The sequence below is a fragment of the Acinonyx jubatus genome, chromosome E1 (genome assembly GCF_027475565.1).
Source record: "Acinonyx jubatus isolate Ajub_Pintada_27869175 chromosome E1, VMU_Ajub_asm_v1.0, whole genome shotgun sequence".
NCBI lineage: Eukaryota > Metazoa > Chordata > Mammalia > Carnivora > Felidae > Acinonyx > Acinonyx jubatus.
In genome coordinates, this window is record NC_069397.1 from 15,942,090 (window position 1) to 15,960,867 (window position 18,778).

Below are 18,778 nucleotides of genomic sequence, written 5' to 3' on the forward strand. Positions count from 1 at the left end.
CAGGAGGAGGAACAGTCTTTTCTCCACGCTTTTGCTTTAGAGAAACAAGAGAAAATATCCTGATGGCAAACATCTTCAGGGAGAGTCTCCACCCACTTTTTTTTTTTTTTTTAAATTCTGGGCCTCTCTGCCATCAGACATGGCATGTTGGGGCAGGGCCTCAGATCCTTTCCCCAAGAAAGGGCAGCATAATAGGAGTGGCCGCCCATCAAAGCCATCACACCTAGAAAGGAAAATGCACCACTGCCTCAGTGTGGGTGGAACTGGCTTCAGGATCTGCTCTGAGGTGCTCTGTCCGGCTCGGCCTCGGCCATCTCTAGGAAGACCTCTGAAACTAGAAGGTTTGAAACTAGAAGGTACAAAAAGAGCTGAGCAGGAAGTGTGGCCTGAATTAAAGTCACTAAAAAATTTTTTTACAACTTCAATATATTCGTTCTCATAAAGGAAGTGATTTATAAATGAGTCCTCTTTACTAAGCAGTCAGCCAATAGTTAGTATTCCTTGAAAATAATCAAGCCACAGGACTTCAAATAAGATTTACATGTATCACTGTTAAAACCAGGCAAAATTGGTGCTTCTTTCCTAGCTTCTCCTGGAATCATGCAGCACAAGTTATACTTTCTGGAGCCAGCACGGTATCTGGCATCAAAAAGCCCTCAAGATTCAAATCCTTGCTTTACTGTTCACTCTGATTTTCAGCAAATTACTTAATCCTTCTGGGCTTGTCTTCTTATCTGTGAAAGGGATGGCTAACCTCACTACGAGTGGTGTTGGGCTCTATGTACGTCTATGTGGGGGTGTGCACGTATAGAGCTGGGCACATGTTAGTAGCCAAAGAAAGGTCAGGATCTCAAGAAAGGTGGGGTACTTCAGAAGCCATGTGAATGGATGAGAGGGAAAAACTGGGGTGGCCAAATCAGTAAGAACAGTCTGTTCAGATAAAAAGGACAGAGAGTGGGGTGGGGAGTCACTGCTAATGGGAACAGTGCTGCTTTCTGGGGTGATGAAAATGTTTTTTTTTTTTAATTTTTTTTAACGTTTATTTATTTTTGAGACAGAGAGGGACAGAGCAAGAACAGGGGAGGAGCAGAGAGAGAGGAAGACACAGAATCTGAAACAGGCTCCAGGCTCTGAGCTGTCAGCACAGAGCCCGACGCGGGGCTCGAACTCACGGACCGTGAGATCATGACCTGAGCCGAAGTCAGACGCTTAACCGACCAAGCCACCCAGGCGCCCCGTGAAAATGTTTTGAAGTTAGTGGTGCTGGTCATACAACTAACATACTAAAACCCATCAGTACACCCTAAAAGGGTGGATTTTATGGTATGTGAATTTTATCTCAATTATACCATTACTTAAAAAAAAAAAAAGATGAAAACATGAATAAAAACACGTGGAGAGGTAATGGAAAATGAGGGATTTTCAAATTCTCTGGTAGGGTAGAGAATCAAGTTCTGGTCTCCAGGATAAAAAACCATTATTTAGGGAGGGTAAGAACCTGTTTATCTTGCTAAATTCTACAATTTTACACTCCCAATCATACCTTCTGAAGTTTCATTTTGGTAAGAGGTTCTCCTGCATCCCTTGGGCTAAATTATCAGTGGAATAGTCATATGATGTTTCTGAACAACAGGTGATAGGCAGCTTCTCAGCACTTCTTCACCCGGGGTTTTAGGACATGATGAGAAATACTTATCGACAGCAAAGATTCCATAATCACTACCGCAAACTGCCTCGATGGTGCGGCTTCAATACAAACGACCACAGGCACAACCATTTAGATTTCTAATTTATTATTAAATTACATAACAAAGCTTCTTCTATACAGTCAGAAAATGCATTTAGATGAGAACAAAAATTAAGTACAAATACAATAAATCTGGTTCCAAGAAGCCATTTTAAAAGCAAAAAAAAAAAAATTAGAAAGTGCATTTGGAATAGATTTTTAAAAATCTGTATTGGCATTTCTCATGAGGAAACATTTTTTATCATGGCGAAGTGTGACTGGAATGGATGTCCCTCCCTCTCTAAGAGCTAACAGGATGTGGACAGATAAAAATACTCTGGTACTGAAGTGAGACACTAAGGACAGAGAAAATGAGAATGATCCCTCAAGACACGGCTCAGCTTTGTCTCAGTTTTTTATCCAATAAACATCCTTAAGAGTCACTTAGTCCTTCCTTATTTTCTTTCCCCATATACTCTAAGAATATGCAGGTCTATAAAAAAAAATAACAAGATTAGTTTAGAAAGACCATGATGAAAAGCTCTGTGTCTTTGTAGAGACCAGGCTAAATAACCTCTAACCCAAAAGGAGAATGGAACATAATCATTTTAATTTTCTGGGTAGAATCCATTTGTTCTCTAGTTATTACATTTGCCACCAACTTCGGCACTAATCCTAGACATGGCCATTTACCCTCAATGGCAAGTTAGAAAACTTGGTCAATTTCCAAAAATATCGTATCTGGCTAATGACCAAACATGAGGTATTAGAAGACCAAAAAGGTTAGTCCAGTTCTTTAAAGTCCTTTTCATCAGGTTGAGATTATTAACAGTGAAGAAAACATTAATGGTGGGAATGCAAGTCCAAGGTGCCTCAATTCCATAGAGGCCAAAAGTCATTATTACATGAAAAGGCTCAATAAGTACATTTTCCTATTCAGATGTACTCAGCATCCAGTAGGAAAGAACTAAAGTAAATATTTGGTTTCAGGTACAAAAAAGCGCCCGCGTGATGTTTCCTCTCTTCACTTGTCCAATTCTTAGGATTTTACTTCCACGCCTGATCTGAGTACTGGGTAGTAGGGAAAAAAAGAGGCATTCTCTGTACAAGTGAATTTTGGTACAAAGGAGAGAGGAATAGTGGAGAAGGAAAGCCCTTTTCTAACATTAGAAAAATAAAGGATGAGCAATACAGGTTACAGGGAATCCTTCAGCATCACTGAAAACACTAAGAAGATTGTAGAGATAGCCAGGACAGGTCACCTGAAGCACTGGGATATCAGGGTTTGAACTTTAGTAATAAATTAAACATTTCTAACTAAAGTCATCAGCTCACATTAAGACAAAATCTCAGAAGTATACCTTTGGGAGGTCTGTCCTTTTTGTTGCTGTGGTTTTTCACACTTCTTAGTGAAATGGAAAGTTTTGAATTATTACTAAAATAATCCCAAAGGAAAAGGTCCCTTATATGACAATGGCCAAGGAAGAATAACTTCCCTTAAGAGGAAACTTCCTTCCTGAACTCCCAGCTCTGACAGGCAACTTACTGTTGGCCCCTGAGCCTGGCAACAGGTCTGTAAGGACAGAAGAAAAGGTGGAAAACCAATCTGGTTAAAAAAAAAACAAAAAAAAAGTTAAATGGCACCAAACTGAAAGAGTTCAAATCAGCTACCACAGGATCCAAATCCTCTTTTTGTAAATGACACACTTCTATTTCCTTACTCCAGGGTTTCTTTCTGCAAATGAAAGAACCGTAAGAGGAAAGGACAAGCCCTGTCCTGGCTAGCTACATTTGGCCCTGGGTCACCTCACTCTGGGCTATATAGCACTGGGAGGTTAGTCAGACCTACCAGACAACAACATCTTATACCAAGCCTTATCAACTTCCTTGGAAGAACTAGTTTATTTTCATAAAGAAAATAACCAACATAATTCTATTACTTCATTTAAGCACTACCCTAAAGGAAAGGCTCATCAGCCATCAAAAGTATTTGCTCAGTGCAGCAAGCAGCTCAGCCCCTAGTTTTACTCTCACACAATCAGCTTTAATGAACATACCAAATAATCAGACCAGTAAAAAAGACTGGTAGTATAATTAAATAAATAACTTTATTTATGATACTTCAGATTTTATAAATGCCAACCATATAGTAATGAAAGTCCCATAAATTCTAGCTGAGGCACAACCACCAATCAAGGCCCTTTGAAAAATCAAAGATAATAAAGTGTCAGGGGAGAACAGTCTTGTTCTCCCAACAGAGAATTTAGTAAATGAACTTCTCTGATCCTTTAAGATTTACATTGGGAAAACTTAGACTTTCTTTTCAGGGCATCCCCAATCAAGTTATCTGATCAATCAACCCATATTTAGAAAAATAAACCCCATAGTTTAAAAAAATGTATCCAATGGCTTTCATACCCAGAACATAATAAAACTTTGACAACAGAATGAAAAAGCTCTCAGTTTCTGTACCAGACCAGGGGTTAGTATAGCCATCAGCTCTTGTATCAAGTTCACCTGAATGTCATCACCGATGCACTGTGATATCGTTAAGAACTACATGCTCATATCCTTTTATTCCCTGTGGCACAGTCTGAGGTCAATACTATAAATACCAGAGTCCATTCCAATGGTGAAGAGCAACCTTCTTTCTTGGTGAGGAGTGTAGATGTTGACATCTTCAAACTATTTGTGGTAGTTTAGGTGAATAAGTTGTAAGTTTACAGAAATGGAGAAATGGTTAAACCTGAAAAGAATTCTGGTGGGTGGTTTAAAATTCTGTTACCGTCCAGGGATGATAGTAGAAGACAGGTGCAGATACAGATAGATTCTGTCACATGCACCTTCAACAGTAAAACCATTCTCTGGATGTTTGGAAAGCTTAACAGATTTGGAATGAGTAGGTTTTCATAAAACACAGACTTCCTGGTACATTAGGCAGTATTTCTTGAACTTTTGCTCATAAATCATGGAGCATTTACAAATGGAATAATCTGGATGGTGACCCCTCAATCAATGTCTTTTTACATGTGGCTTGCTGAACAGATCTCACTGAAAATTGAGCAGTCCCCTCACTCAGGGTTAATCCTGACATGATGAGGAATAGTTGGGGGCACTGACAGACACTGGCTATTAGTTACTTTTACCATGGTAGAACTGAGATTGCATTTTCTCATAGTAGCAAGTATTAATCCAATGGAAGAAATAAACAAAACATCAAAACAATGACGGACAAAAAAGCCTGTTATTCTCAATGCTTTTCCAGCAATATAGTTAATCCCAGTGTGCATACAATTTAAAAAAAGAGGAAGAAAAAAGCTTTTCTTGCAGTGTTTGTCTTCTGTTTCAGACAACCTCAAATGTGTTGAAGTTGACCTGTTAGCATCTCAAAGAACCTGTGAAAAATGTAATTCTTCTGGAATACCAAAACAGGGGCACAGAGTAGAAATTTATAGCACAGCTTATCAAGAAATGACTTGTGATTTCTCTTCACGACTGTAAAATAAAAGGACAAGAACTATTTTTATTCACAACCCAATTTGGTGGCTGAAAGGAAAACAGTCTTTGGATATAGAGAAACCTGGTTTTCTGGAGTCCAGCTGTAAGATCTGGCTTGTTATCAGCCTTCAACACTATTACTGAAGCATAGAAACTCTGTTTCTGATTGGTTTACTTACCTCCTGGGAAGACAAAAGCAACTGAAAACTTTTTTTTTTTTTTAAACTAAAAATAGAAGGAAATGTGTGTTAGAAAAGATAGCACAGGAAAACTGTGGCTTCAGCTCAACCTGACCGTATCACAGAGTCCATCACCATCAGTCTTGAATTAATCCTGTTGGTCAGGCTAATCATCAGGACAATCAACTTCTCCTTCCTATTTTTCCTTATTCCGGATCAGGGTGTGAAAGTGGTGGTTGTCAAGAGTCCCTGGAGATGTTCCATCAGTGGAAAGCATACAGCAGCAATAGGATGGTACAGACACCAATAACACCGCCCAGGATGAGGGAGTCTCGCCGTTTCCTAAGATTGATTCGTTGGATCAGGCTGTTCACAGCAGGAAAACGATCTTTGGGAAATCTTTATTAAGGTCATATTTGAAGAAGCCTCTTTAGTGAAAAGTCACAGGGGTCACAAAAATAGAGATCAGTGGAGTCCAGAAACAATAAATAATGAGAAGAAATACAGAGGAAGAAAATTACAGAGGGAGTCTTTAAAAAAACACATACCCAAACTGGGAACATCCTACTGCTCAAGGTCCCAAACCAACCGAGGAATTACAACCAGGCTTGGGGTCAGGGGGGGAGGTAGTGAGCTTAGGAACAGAGGGACTCTGCAGGGCAGGGAGGTTTAAGTACAGCCAATACCACTGCTAACAACACCCTATTCTGTTCTCTTTTCCTTTCTCTCTCTTTCTCTCTCTAAACCCCTTCTCTCAGGAAAGTGAGAAGTTCGGCCAGAAGAGTTCTGAAGTTCTTGATCCTCTCCTCACAGGGTGATAACCCCCTTGGAATCAGGCAATAGGTGGTGGCATCCAACTCTAGGGTCTGAATAAATCAGTCACTGGTGAATTATTTAAATTTTTTAGTTTACTTTGCAGCAGTAGGTAGGATATGGTAGGTAAGGGGGCTACACTGTTCTAGCTGTCCTACTTAGGAAACATAAAAAAAGATAGGAAATTTCCAATTTTAGAGGTTTAAAAAAGCAGTCACAGCTATATTTTACTTAGTATTTCAAAATATCTTCATACTCTTATTTGTATGTTGTAGACCAAAGCACATGCCTGTGCATCCTAACTTGTTTTGCATTTTTTAAAGTTTATTTACTTTGAGAGAGAGCAAGAGAAAGGGGTGGGGGGGAGAGGCAAAGAGAGAATCTCAAGCAGGCTCTGCACCGGCAGTGTGGAGCCTGACATGCAGCTCGAACTCATGAACCATGAGATCATGACCTGAGCCGAAACCAAGAGTCAGACCAACTGAGCCACCCAGGTGCCCCTGTTTTGCATTTCTGACAATATACCTTCGGGTGCCTCCTCTTTGTTAATATAGGTATTTTATCAAAGTCAGGAAAATCACTGACAAAAACCACCTACAATACTAGAGAGCTAGAATAATACCTCCACTCTGTGAATCTTTATTGCATTTTCCTGTAATTAAACCACCCAGCAGGGCCTATATTTATTTGTACACTTATATATTCTACATATTATATGATTAGGACCATGTTATCTTCTAATCTTGAATTTCCCTATCCAGAACAGAGCTTTACATATTGTAGGCATTAATGTGTTTTTTGAATTAATGAGAAAAATTTGCAGAAATAATTTTTAAAAATACTGAAGCAGCAGCAGCATGAAATAATAGGCAAAAACTTTTACAAGGTACAAATCTCATATAGAACAAATGTTTAATCTTCTCTTGCTTCGTAAAGAATCAACAATCCCCTTAGAATATTTTTGGCATTAGGGAATTCTGTCTATAATGGGCATATTACCTTTAGAGAAGTCCCCCTCTCTCTCCTTCTATAATAATCTAGATCAGTCCATGTAATAGTGTAGGCTGACCTTGTCCTCTGCCATCAGGTATATTTACAAACTCGGATTGGCCAGAAAGAATATTCCCTTCTAGTGACTCAAGCTGGGGCAACTACAGTCCTCTTGGGACTTTTATTACAGCTGGTAGAAAAGACCCCCTTTCCATGGGGATTTTTAACTGGCAGAAGGTGATTCTTCTAGCCATCTCTATCACTATGTGGAGAAAACCTCTTTGAGAATGAGGCCAATCACAGGAAAGCAAAGATAAGAGATGGAGTAGGTAGGGGGAAAAGAGAGAGGAAAAGCAGATTCTTAACAATAAAATCTGAGCTCCTGAATTGAGCCATGCCTTAGGTTAAATTCTACCCCTGAATTTTAGATAAATATGAACAAATTAATTCCCTCCTTTCCCCCCTTAAGTCAGTCTAAATGAGGTTTCTGTTACTATCTCTCTATGGAGTCTCGACTAACACACGCATTTTGTTTTTGAACACATATTTTTCCAGAATTATTATAATTTGTGGTAATGGCAAGATGATACAATGTATATAACAGTACTCTGTAAACTGTACAGCCCTATGTAAAATATAAACAATTATGGATATGTTATTTTGCACTTAGGGTGACAAAACAGGAACAAAATTCACAAAAAGTTGGAAAATACAAAATACACTTCAGGATATTCCTTAGGGAAGTAAGTATCAAACTAAAAGTGACCTTAAATTATCTAGGACCAGGGTACCTGGGTGGCTCAGTCAGTTCAGTGGCTGACTCTTGGTTTTGGCTCAGGTCATGATCTCACTGTTCATGAATTCGAGCCGTGTCAGGCTCTGTGCTGACAGTGTGCAGCCTGTTTGGGATTCTCTCTCTCCCTCTCTCTCTCTGCTCTTTCCCTGTTCATGTTCTTTCTCTCAAAATACATAAACTTAAAAAAAAAATTATCTAGGACCAGAAGGTACTCAACTTTTTAGGCCCTTCCCCTTACTAATTGGGGAAGGAAACTTTTTCTCTAAAAGTCTTGACTTCTCAGAGAGTAAACAAAATGTTTCAGAGTAGCAGGCTTACCAGTTTCCCCACTGGGTTTCATGTTAGTATTAGTAATCCTAATTCAAATCAGGAAACTCAAGAATTAAAAATGTAGAGGTCACAATTAACAAGCAGAGAATCTATTCTAATGTTCAGCTTGTGCATAACGAATCACAATGAAAATACTCTAACAGCAGTTACAACTCATCTACATGTATGGCTGTCTCCTTCCTTCTCTAAGAATCTGACACTGACTTATTCTTCAAACTGGAGAAAGAAGTAATAAAAAAGCATATAATTTATGATGTTGAGGTAAGAATAATATATACTGTGGAGTTTTACTGGGGTGCCTGGGTGGCTCAGTTGGTTGAGCATCCAACTTCGGCTCAGGTCATGACCTCATGGTTTGTGGATTTGAGCCCCGCGTCAGACTCTGTGCTGACAGTTCAGAGCCTGGAGCCTGCTTTAGATTCTGTGTCTCCCTCTCTCTCTGCCCCTTCTCTGCTCATGCTCTGTCTCTCTATAATAAAACATTTTTAAAAAACTTAAAAAAATAAAAAAACATTTATTTATTTATTTTGGGAGAGAGGGAGGGAGGGAGAGAGAAGCGTGAGTGGGGGAGGGGCAGAGAGCGAGGGAGAGAGAAAATCCCAAGTAGGCTCCGTGCTGTCAGTGTGGAGTCCGACCCTGGGCTTGATCTCACAACAGTGACATCATGACTTGAGACGAAATAAATCAAGAGTCAGGTGCTTAACCAACTGAGCAACCCAGGCGCCCCAGGAGTTTTTAAAATGTAAAATAATTTGAAAATTCCTATTTATAATTTTCTAAATCTACTAATGTCAGACTTCTGGTGTAGAATCTTTTACAAATAGTACTAAACAGTATCAACTTCTATAGACTAGGAATGCAAGGCATATTCATATGTAACTATTGATGCTCTCAACCACTACTGATGATGGCAACCTGACCAAAACCAAAACCAAAACCAAAAAAGCACACACACAGACCCCCACCCCCACCTCAAAAACCTAGAAATTTCAAACTTTCAGAAAGGATACTGGCCAAAGTATTCATTTTGCTCTGAATTGACTTCAACATTCCTCTCTGTGAAGTCATATTTTCTTTTGTTGCCATAGCAATGCTGAAGGGGGAAAAGAGAAGATAATTACGTCGGCATTTAAGATTATCCTGCGCAGATCCATCATATTCTTAAAAGTGAAGAGAAAACTAAGATGGGCAACATCATCTTGAAAAGCACAGGCAGGAAAAAAAATCATTTCCCAAGTCACCTTCCCACTGTCTTTTCCTGAATGTCCACTCCATCCCTACTGCTATCTTCTGATGTCTTTCTGGACAGTAGGCCATTTCCTGTGATTTTTCCCAAAGTAACAAATGAAATAACAGAGAAATCCCTATTACAAAAGCTTCTTAAAATGGTTTTGAAAGGGGCCAGCTACTAAAAATATCTTTAATCAGGAAAACTGTTGAGAGAGAAGTAGGAAATTATAATCATAAAAAAAGAACCAAAAGTGTTAACACATCACAAAATACCCATATATAACCAGCCCTTAACTTATGAAAAGATTATGTTCCAGAATTCCACTTGAGAACCATCTAGGCAGATTTTAGGAGATACATGCAACATTATGCTGGGTTTCCAAGCCAGGTGACAAAGGTTATGCATTCATTAAATGACTCAAAGAGATGGGGGAACGTCCCTTCTCTTACAGACTATACTATAGTCTCTTCCATGTGACTATTCTGATGTCCTGTTTAAAAGAATCTCACTTAATATCTTTTTGCTTTCATGCCAGGATTAACTTCAACAGTCTTATCTCCCTGGGCATTAGAATCCTAGAGGATAGGTCAGTACCCATTTTTATATATAACACACAGGAGAGAGCTATAGATACTGATAACATAAAAAACAATAGGAAAAAGAATGTCCTTGAATAATTCTGAAAATATATCAAACGTTGAAAAAAAAAAAAGCAACAGAGATGAAGAGATTCTGGGAAGATGATGATCAGAGCACAAATTCCTGACCCTATCGCTGGTCCAACTTCCTCCATGGAGGAACACATGAACAAAGGCAGATATGATGGCGAGGGGTCCATCTGAGATCCCTCATTCTTTTGAAATATCCAAGGAAGAAAGCCAGGTAGGCTATACTCTCTCAAGCAAGGGAAGAACCAAGGAACTGATGGCAGGGAAGACGAGATTTTTCTTCAAGCCTGGGGCAAAGCCCTAGGTTTCAATTCACCCTAAGGAACCCAACAATGGAAGATATGGACGTGCGTGTACAGGAGCTACAGTGACGCACTGAACTGTAGCTGGTAAAGGGTGGTACACACAACCACAGAAACCTATGAGCCAGGAGCTGACAGTCCATCAGATGGTGTGATGCCCAGCCCTGAAGAAGAAAAAACTGCTGGGGCACCCACTACCACCTAGTATGCCACTGCTTAGGGGTCTAATAGCCTGACCTATCTGGGAGCTGACTGAACACACTCTTGAACAGCCAAGACCAGGTATCCTATTGGAGGAAAATGCTAGGAGTACTCTAAGCAAATGACATATCAAAACTGAAATTTCAAGATTTGAGAAGGCAAAGAAGAAACAGAAGTGTGTGGGGAGACAGATCAAAGGATATATATTAGAGTGCTGTTTGGAATAGTAAGAGACAAGAAAACAAAAACACCCCCAATGGAAACAACATTGGAATGGTTTAACAGATTATGATACAATGAAACTATGAAATAATATTTGGCTATTAAAAAGAATAAGTTGGCATTATTTCTATTAAACTGGAGAAATGTTTATGATACACTGAATAATTAACGAAGCCACAGAATGTGTAAAGTATGAATCCTTTTTTATTTTAAGCAATAAAACATCATTGTATATGTTTGTATGACAATGAGAAACGTATTTAGAAAGATACACAACTGTCAGTGAATACAAGTTACTTAGGGGGATAGGAATGGAGGGACACTACCAGATGAACTTTTTTTTTTACATTTTAGAATGATTTACATTGCTAAAATAAGAACACTGTACTTTTCTAAACTATACATATCTCACAAAGAAAATTACAGGAATTCCACCTGAGTGATGAAGAAACGTGAATAACATTATCAGCGCCAAATCTACTGTAGTTATTTGCCTCAGTACCGCCAGGAGTTAAGCATGATTTATAAAAGTTTTTCCCAGATCCTAGAAAAGATCAAGATTTAAAGGGATCAGGTATCTCTGAAGGCAAAACTGTGAAATAGGGCTAAAAATGGAAATTTGTGCAAGGAATTGCCAGACCCCTAAATTATCTTCCCTGAACAACACAGTCAGGTGACTGCCCCCAGTTCAGTAGAAGATCTAACCTAGAAAAAGAGACCTTAAAGATCCTGACATTTTGAAGTTCCCCACAAAACAACCAGGTCCCTTTCTGATCATTCATTGTAAGGCCTACTACTTGGCAAGTCCCACCACCCATGTACAGAGAACTAGCTTCCAATTACTGGATTTTCTGGAGCCTCACCCTTAAATATGAACAAAGAATCAAGAATCACTACAAGTTTGAGAAAAGCCTCTAACAGAGATCCAAATAAAAACTAGCAAACAGAAAAGTGAGTCTGAGGAAACAGAGGCAATAACAGAAGTTCAAGAAACTCTAAAACTGAATTATATTTAATGTCTTCAGAGAGAGAAAGAAGGTATCACACCCATGAAAGACATAAATGTATATGTGTGTGTGTATGTGTACGTGTGTGTAAGAGTGTACCCACCACTGAGAAAAGAGCCGGTATAAATTTAAAAAAAGAATGGAAATAAAAGTGTAACAGAAATCTCGAAAGGACAAACTGAGTAAACCCCTCAGAAAGTAGAAAAAAAGATAAGTGGAAAACAGAGAAAGGGTAAAAAAAGGAACAGAAAGCCCAACATGTTATCTTTTAAAATTAAAACCAAAAAAAACCAAAAAAAAACAGAAAACAAAAACAGTGAAGAAGGAGGTGGGAAAATGAGAGTTTAAGAAAATGTCTCAGAACTGAAGAGGAGTTTCCAGACTGTAGGAACTCATCCAATGGCCAGTACAACGAACTGGAAAAGATGCATGATAAGGTTAAAAAACACCAAAAGCATAGGGAAAAAGGGATAATCCTAAAAGCTTCCAGAGGAAAAAGGCTCATCACATACAAAGGAACAGAAATCTTAACTGGCAGTGAACTTAAAAACAATACTGGAAACAATGTCATCAAAAATTTCAAAATTATTCCTAACTTAGCTAAACAATGAATCAAGAATAGATGTGAAAAGTCCAAAAGTTGTACCTCCTGTTCTTTCTCAGGAAACCACTGAAGAACGTGGTCCAGCATAATGAGGGAATAAACTAAGAGTTTATGGAAGACACCAAATCCAAGAAATAAGTGATCCAATAAAGGAGGTCACTGAGGTGTCTGGGTGGCTCAGTCCGTTAAGCATCCGACTCTTGATTTTGGCTCAGGTCATGATCTCATGGTTGGTGGGTTTAAGCCGCCAAGTCGGGCTCTGCACTGACAGTGTGGAGCCTGCTTGGGATTCTCTCTCTTTCCCGCTCTCTCTCATAAATAAATAAACATTAAAGAAAAAATGGAGGTCATTTTAAGGTAATGGGGATAGAGCATCGCAGGACCAGTGCAGGATGGCAGGTCTAGAGAACAACCAGTCAAGATTAAAATAGAAGGAAGCAGACAATGTTAACTTTACACTGAATTTTAGATCCAAAGAAAGAAAAGAACACAAGAAGAGTCCAAAATAACAACGTCCTTTGCATCATTAGCTTTTTTTTCTAAGTTTATTTATTTGTCTTGAGAGGAAAAGGAAGCACTAGTCAGGGAGGGGCAAAGAGAGGGAGAGAGAGAGAATCCTAAGCAGGTATGTGCTGTCAGTGCAGAGCCCGATGTGGTGCTTGAGCCCATGGACCATGAGATAATGACTTTAGCCCAAGGCAGATGCTTAACTAACTGAGCCATCCATGTGCCCCTGCATCATTAGTTCTTATTCATAATTTTTCCCTTAAGTGTATGTCTATGATAGAATATAAGGTATTTAAAATGAGGCTTTAAAAATTATTTATTTATTTTAATGTTTATTTATTTTGAGAGAGGGAGGGAGGGGCAAAGAGACAGGGGGAGAGAGAATCCCAAGGAGGCTCTGTGCTGTTAGTGTAGAGCTGGATACAGGGCTCAATTTCATGAACCATGAATCTGAGCCAAAATCGAGTCAGACACTTAACCAACTGAGCCACCCAGGTGCCCCTGTTTTATTTTTTCTATATTTTGTTTTAGAGAGAGAGAGAGAGAGAGAGCATGCATGCCAGCGAGGGAGAGGGGCAGAGGGAGAGAGAGGGAGAATCTTAAGCAGGCTCCACACTCAGCACAGAACCCAGCATGGGGCTTGATCCCATGACCCTGGGATCAGGACCTGAGTCAAAATCAAGGGTCGGATGCTCAACCAACTGAGCCACCCAGGTGCCCCTAAAATGTGATTGTTTTAATATAAATTTATAAAGTACTTTAAAACAGGTATTATGGTCTTATATAAAGTAACACAATTTCATTTAAAGCTAGGCTGAGCATCTGAAAGCAATCTTTGAATCATATATGCCTGTTTTTTTACACTGGGACTATCACTATCTCCCATGCACTCTGACTCAGAAGTAGATAAAGAAGATTAAAAAATAATTTCCACAAAGCACTTTGTATTCCTTAGAGAATGGATATTATCATCATACATTATGTTATTATCTTGGTGAATATGCATGATTGCCAGTACCACACAAAGTATATCTAGACATACTTTCCCATCTCACTGCATCATCTGGAGTCAAGCTGAGTGAAATCTAGACTGTTGTTATTTCAAGGGTCAAATACTCAGAGGCAAAACAAGCTCCAAATAATATATAATGCTTTTAAAATGATAAATCATTGATGTGCTTACTGGAACTTTCTTACCTGTTGTGTGAACTAAACTCAGACACTTATTTTTTCAACAACAGACAATATCAGTTATACATTTAAAGCCTAAGAATAAGTTAGTATTAAAAATATCAGTTCTTTTCAATTAAGTGATGCCAGAGTCTATATTCAGTTGTGTACATATTCTTAAAATCTATTTTTATCTCTAAGAGTAAAAAGTAAATTGTTACATATAGAATATGCAAAAACAATTATCTGACACTTAAATTTTATATTACCTATAAGTAATCATAACTAGCTTTAGAATCAATAAAATTTTACTTGTGATATCTACCAGATTTTGAAATAAAGGGAAATAGTGAAATAAAAGACCTTATAATTATATTATTTTGCTTTTACCTAGCAAAATAACAGTAGCAGTGATTCAATGGTTCTCAAATGTTCCTATACTAGGAAGTACTCCAAATTTTTTATACTCATATTACCAGCCCTTAAATAGGCCAGCTTTGAATTGAAAAGCTTAATTAAGACAGCCTGGCCCAAAGAAGATCAGGCAGAAAGAGGAGGGGAAAAAAGGAAGAAAAAAGGAAAAGGATTATAGAGAAAGTTTAAGTCCTTAGCAAATGCTATCTTAGTTTATGTGCTGTTGAAAGGGAAGGAGTCACAAGGAAAATATTTCAGTTGACAATTAGGCAATTTTGCAAAACCTTTGCCCAGATGGACAACCCAATGCATGCAGTTTAAACAAAATCCCCAGATATGATAACTACACATTATTATAAGAGATTATAATTTATTAAATAATGATAGAAACATTATAATCTACTAAATAAAATAAGAATCCATGAGCCTGTATCAATATAAATGCATACTTAAAATGTGAACAATGAAATATTTAGTGGTAGAGAGGCATCATGTCTGCAATTTATTTTCAGGTAGTTCAAAAAACGAAAAGTGAAAAAGCAAATGTGGCAAACTGTTAACGTGTGGGGAATCCAGGTGAAGCGTATATGGGAATTCTTTGTACTACTGGAATTTTCCTGAAATCTGAAATATCATGACCTGAGCCAAAATCAAGGGTCGAATGCTCAACCGACTGAGCCACCCAGGCGTTCCTGACAAAGCTACCACTGACAGATTACCTAGTATCATTCACACATTGTATTAGGCATTTTACTCATTATCTTTCATGTTCACAACAATTTTTTAGGGAGGTATGATCATCAATCCCGGTTTTTGAACACATAAGAAAATGAAGACTCCAAGTAACTTAACCAAGAACAGATATCTAATAAGTAGCACAAACCAAATCACACTCCGAAGCTTGTACACTTTCTACAAGGTGGGAAATACAGTAGTAGCTTAGATAGAGCTCTGGTCCTAGAATTATAGAGATTCAGGTTTGAGCATTTGAATCCTGAACACAATTTATCAATCATGTCACCACAAGCAAATTACTTACCTTAATTTCTTTTTTGTTTTGGACAGTATTTATTTCATGGGTCATTAAAGAAATTAAATAAAATAAAGCATGTAAAGCATTTGAAACAATACCAAGGCCTACAGTAAGAGTACATGTTTGTTGTTGTTTCCATGTACTTCATCACACCTTTCCCAAAAAATGCTTTAGACATTGCTGAATTCTAACTGTAGCTGGTTCATTTACTTTTTTACCTTCATAAGATAGTATCTAAAAATTCACCACACCTAGAGAATTAAGTAGTTCAAACCAACATAATTGTCCCTTATCTTAAGCAATAAACTACTTCAGTGTTATTACAGATAATACTAAATATTACTGCAGCACATTTTCCACAGCTGCTGTGACTGAAACCCAATCTACATAAATGATATATACACCAAATCACATGTCTAAGATGGTTTTCCTTTAAAAAAAAAAAAAAAGAATAAAAAGACTGAAGCTGAAAGTACTGAGTATGAATTAATCAGAAAAATTAACCTTGGTAAGTCAGCTTAATTCCACTAATTCTTGAAACAAATATTTTGTGCTTCAAATGTCTCTTATAAGTGAAAGACACAGTAAAAATTCATCACAATCTAGTGAAATTCCCATCTCTAAGGATGACAAGTGAACTTTATCCCTAGTTACAGGGTTAACCTGATCTGTTCACTTATGTTGCAAACAAACAAAAAACAATACAGTAAAACAAATTTTTTTTCCTACCTTATTGTCTCTTCTATCAGACGATCTGAGCTGCAAATAAAATGGAAATTAAAATTCTGGAATTATTAAAGCACTTTAAAACTTGTACTTAATTTTTCTACACTTTAGAGAATAATTTTTCAGACATTTATACAAACAGAATACCCAGACTTTTGAAAGCATCTGGAGTATATTCTGGTCCCCGAAATAAATTTAATTTATCCACATATATAATTTTCATCTTACTTTTGTTAGCTTAAATCTATTTCTTTCACAGAGATACTTGATGACTAAAGACAGAACAGGGTTTTTTAAAAAAATATTTATTTTTGAGAGAGACAGACAGACAGAGTGCAAGCGGGGCAGGGACTGAGAGAGGGAGACAGAGAATCCAAAGCAGGCTTCAGGCTCTGACCTGTCAGTACAGAGCCCAATGTGGGGCTCAAACCCACAAACCATGAGATCATGACCTGAGCCGAAGTCAGATGCTTAGCCGACTGAACTGCCCAGGCACCTAAGACAGAACAGTTTTAATGACCGCATAAAGACATGAAACTTCTTTAATCTAGATAGCTCAAACTTGTCACCACCATCTATTCAAAACTTAAGAATTACAACCAACTTGTTGAGGCAGGATAAGGAAATATAGTTCTGATGCCTATAAGAAGTAATTATTTACACCTTAAAGTTCCTTCCATTTTGGGGAAATAGTTTTTTGTTTTGGAAACGAAACCAAATTTCAGCTTACAAAATTTACAATTCAAGAATCTGAATAAAGATACTAAATGCACCTTTGATCTGTACAATGTTTGCCTTTATGCATCAGACCTTGGAAACAAACAACTCTATTTTAGGGAGGAATTTATAGGTATTTAAACTGGTATAAAGGTGCTGCTTTACAGCAGAAAGTGGGAAAACTAACTCCTAAACATCTGCATCTGCGCAGCACATGCAAGGTGCACAGTAGGTTCTCAACTCAATATTTGCATATTTTCTTCCAACTGCTTCTATACAAAAGAATTTCTAGGTTCACTGTATAAAATAACTTGAGGTTTCATAATAGGAAACCTAAGTTACTGCATGAACTAGGTGACAAAGATGAGCTTTAAAAATACCATAAAAGGGGCACCTGGGTGGCTCAGTCAGTTAAGCATCCAACTCTTGGTTTTGGCTCAGGTCATGATCTCACAGTTCGCAAGACTAAGCACTGTGTCGGGCTCTGTGCTCACAATATGGAGCCTGTTTGGTATTCTCTCTCTCTCTTTTTTCCCTGTCTCTTCCCTGTTCACACACTCTCTCTCAAAATAAGTAAATAAACTTTAAAATAATAATAATAATAACAATAATAATAATAAAAGGATCATACATGATGATTAAGTGGGATTTATTCCAGGGATGCAAAGATGGTTCAACATTTACAATCAGTCAATGGAATACACCACCCTAACAAAATGAAGGATGAAAATCACATAATCATCGCAACAGATGCAGAAAAAGCATCTGACAAAAGTCAACATCCATTTATCATAAAAACTCTCAACAAAGCATGTACAGAGGAAATGTACCACAACATAATAAATGTTATGTACATGGCAAGCCCACAACTAGTATAATTTATGATGAAAAGCTAAAAGCTTTTCCTCTAAGATCAGAAACAAGGATGCCAACTCTTGCCACTTTTATTCAATAGTTTTAGAAGTCCTAACCAGAGCAATTGGGCAAGAGAAAGAAATAAAAGGTATCCAAATTTGAATATTATACATAGAAATATATATATCTATAATTATATCTATATTACATATAGAAAACCCTAAAAACTCCATCAAAAAACTTTAGAATGAATTCAGAAAGCTGCAGAATATAAAACTCATAACTCAAAATTGGTTGTTTCTATACACTAATAATGAACTATCAGAGAAATTAAGAAAACAATCCCATTTATAATTGCATAAAAAAGAATAAAGTACCTAGGAATATATTTTACCAAGGAGGTGACTTATATATTGAAAATGACAAGACATTAATAAAAAACACTGAAGAAGACACAAATAAATGGAAAGATATTCCATGCTCATGGATTGGAAGAATTAATACCATTACAATGTCCATACTGTCCAAAGCAATATGTAGATTCAATGTAATTCCTATCAAAATTCCAGTGGCATTTTTTTTTTTTTACAGAAATGAAACAAACAATCCTAAGATGTATAAGGAATCATAAAGGACTCTGAATAACCAAAACAATCTTGAGAAAGAAGAACTAAGTTGGAAGTACCATGCTCCCGGATTCCAAACTATATTACAAAGCTATAGAAATTAAAATAGTATGGTACTACCATAAAAACAGACATAGATCAATAGAAAAGAAAGCCCAGAAAT

At 37.5% G+C, this 18,778-nt stretch overlaps 1 protein-coding gene across 3 annotated transcripts in view; it reads right to left on the reverse strand.

Moving 5' to 3' along the window:
- Nucleotides 1–3,815: 3,815 nt before the first annotated feature.
- Nucleotides 3,816–18,778, reverse strand: part of GOSR1 (golgi SNAP receptor complex member 1) — a 46,758-nt gene continuing 31,795 nt past the window's right edge. For 2 of the 3 annotated variants that reach the window (XM_015065105.3, XM_015065104.3), the window contains exons 7-9: nt 16,421–16,450; nt 9,343–9,425; nt 3,816–5,791 (exon numbers count right to left, since the gene is read on the reverse strand). In XM_015065105.3, the coding sequence (XP_014920591.1) occupies nt 5,667–5,791; nt 9,343–9,425; nt 16,421–16,450 (238 nt within the window). In that variant the 3' untranslated portion in view covers nt 3,816–5,666. Of the gene's footprint in view, nt 5,832–9,342; nt 9,426–16,420; nt 16,451–18,778 lie in introns of all 3 variants that reach the window. The other variant, XM_053212739.1, reaches the window with a different exon arrangement.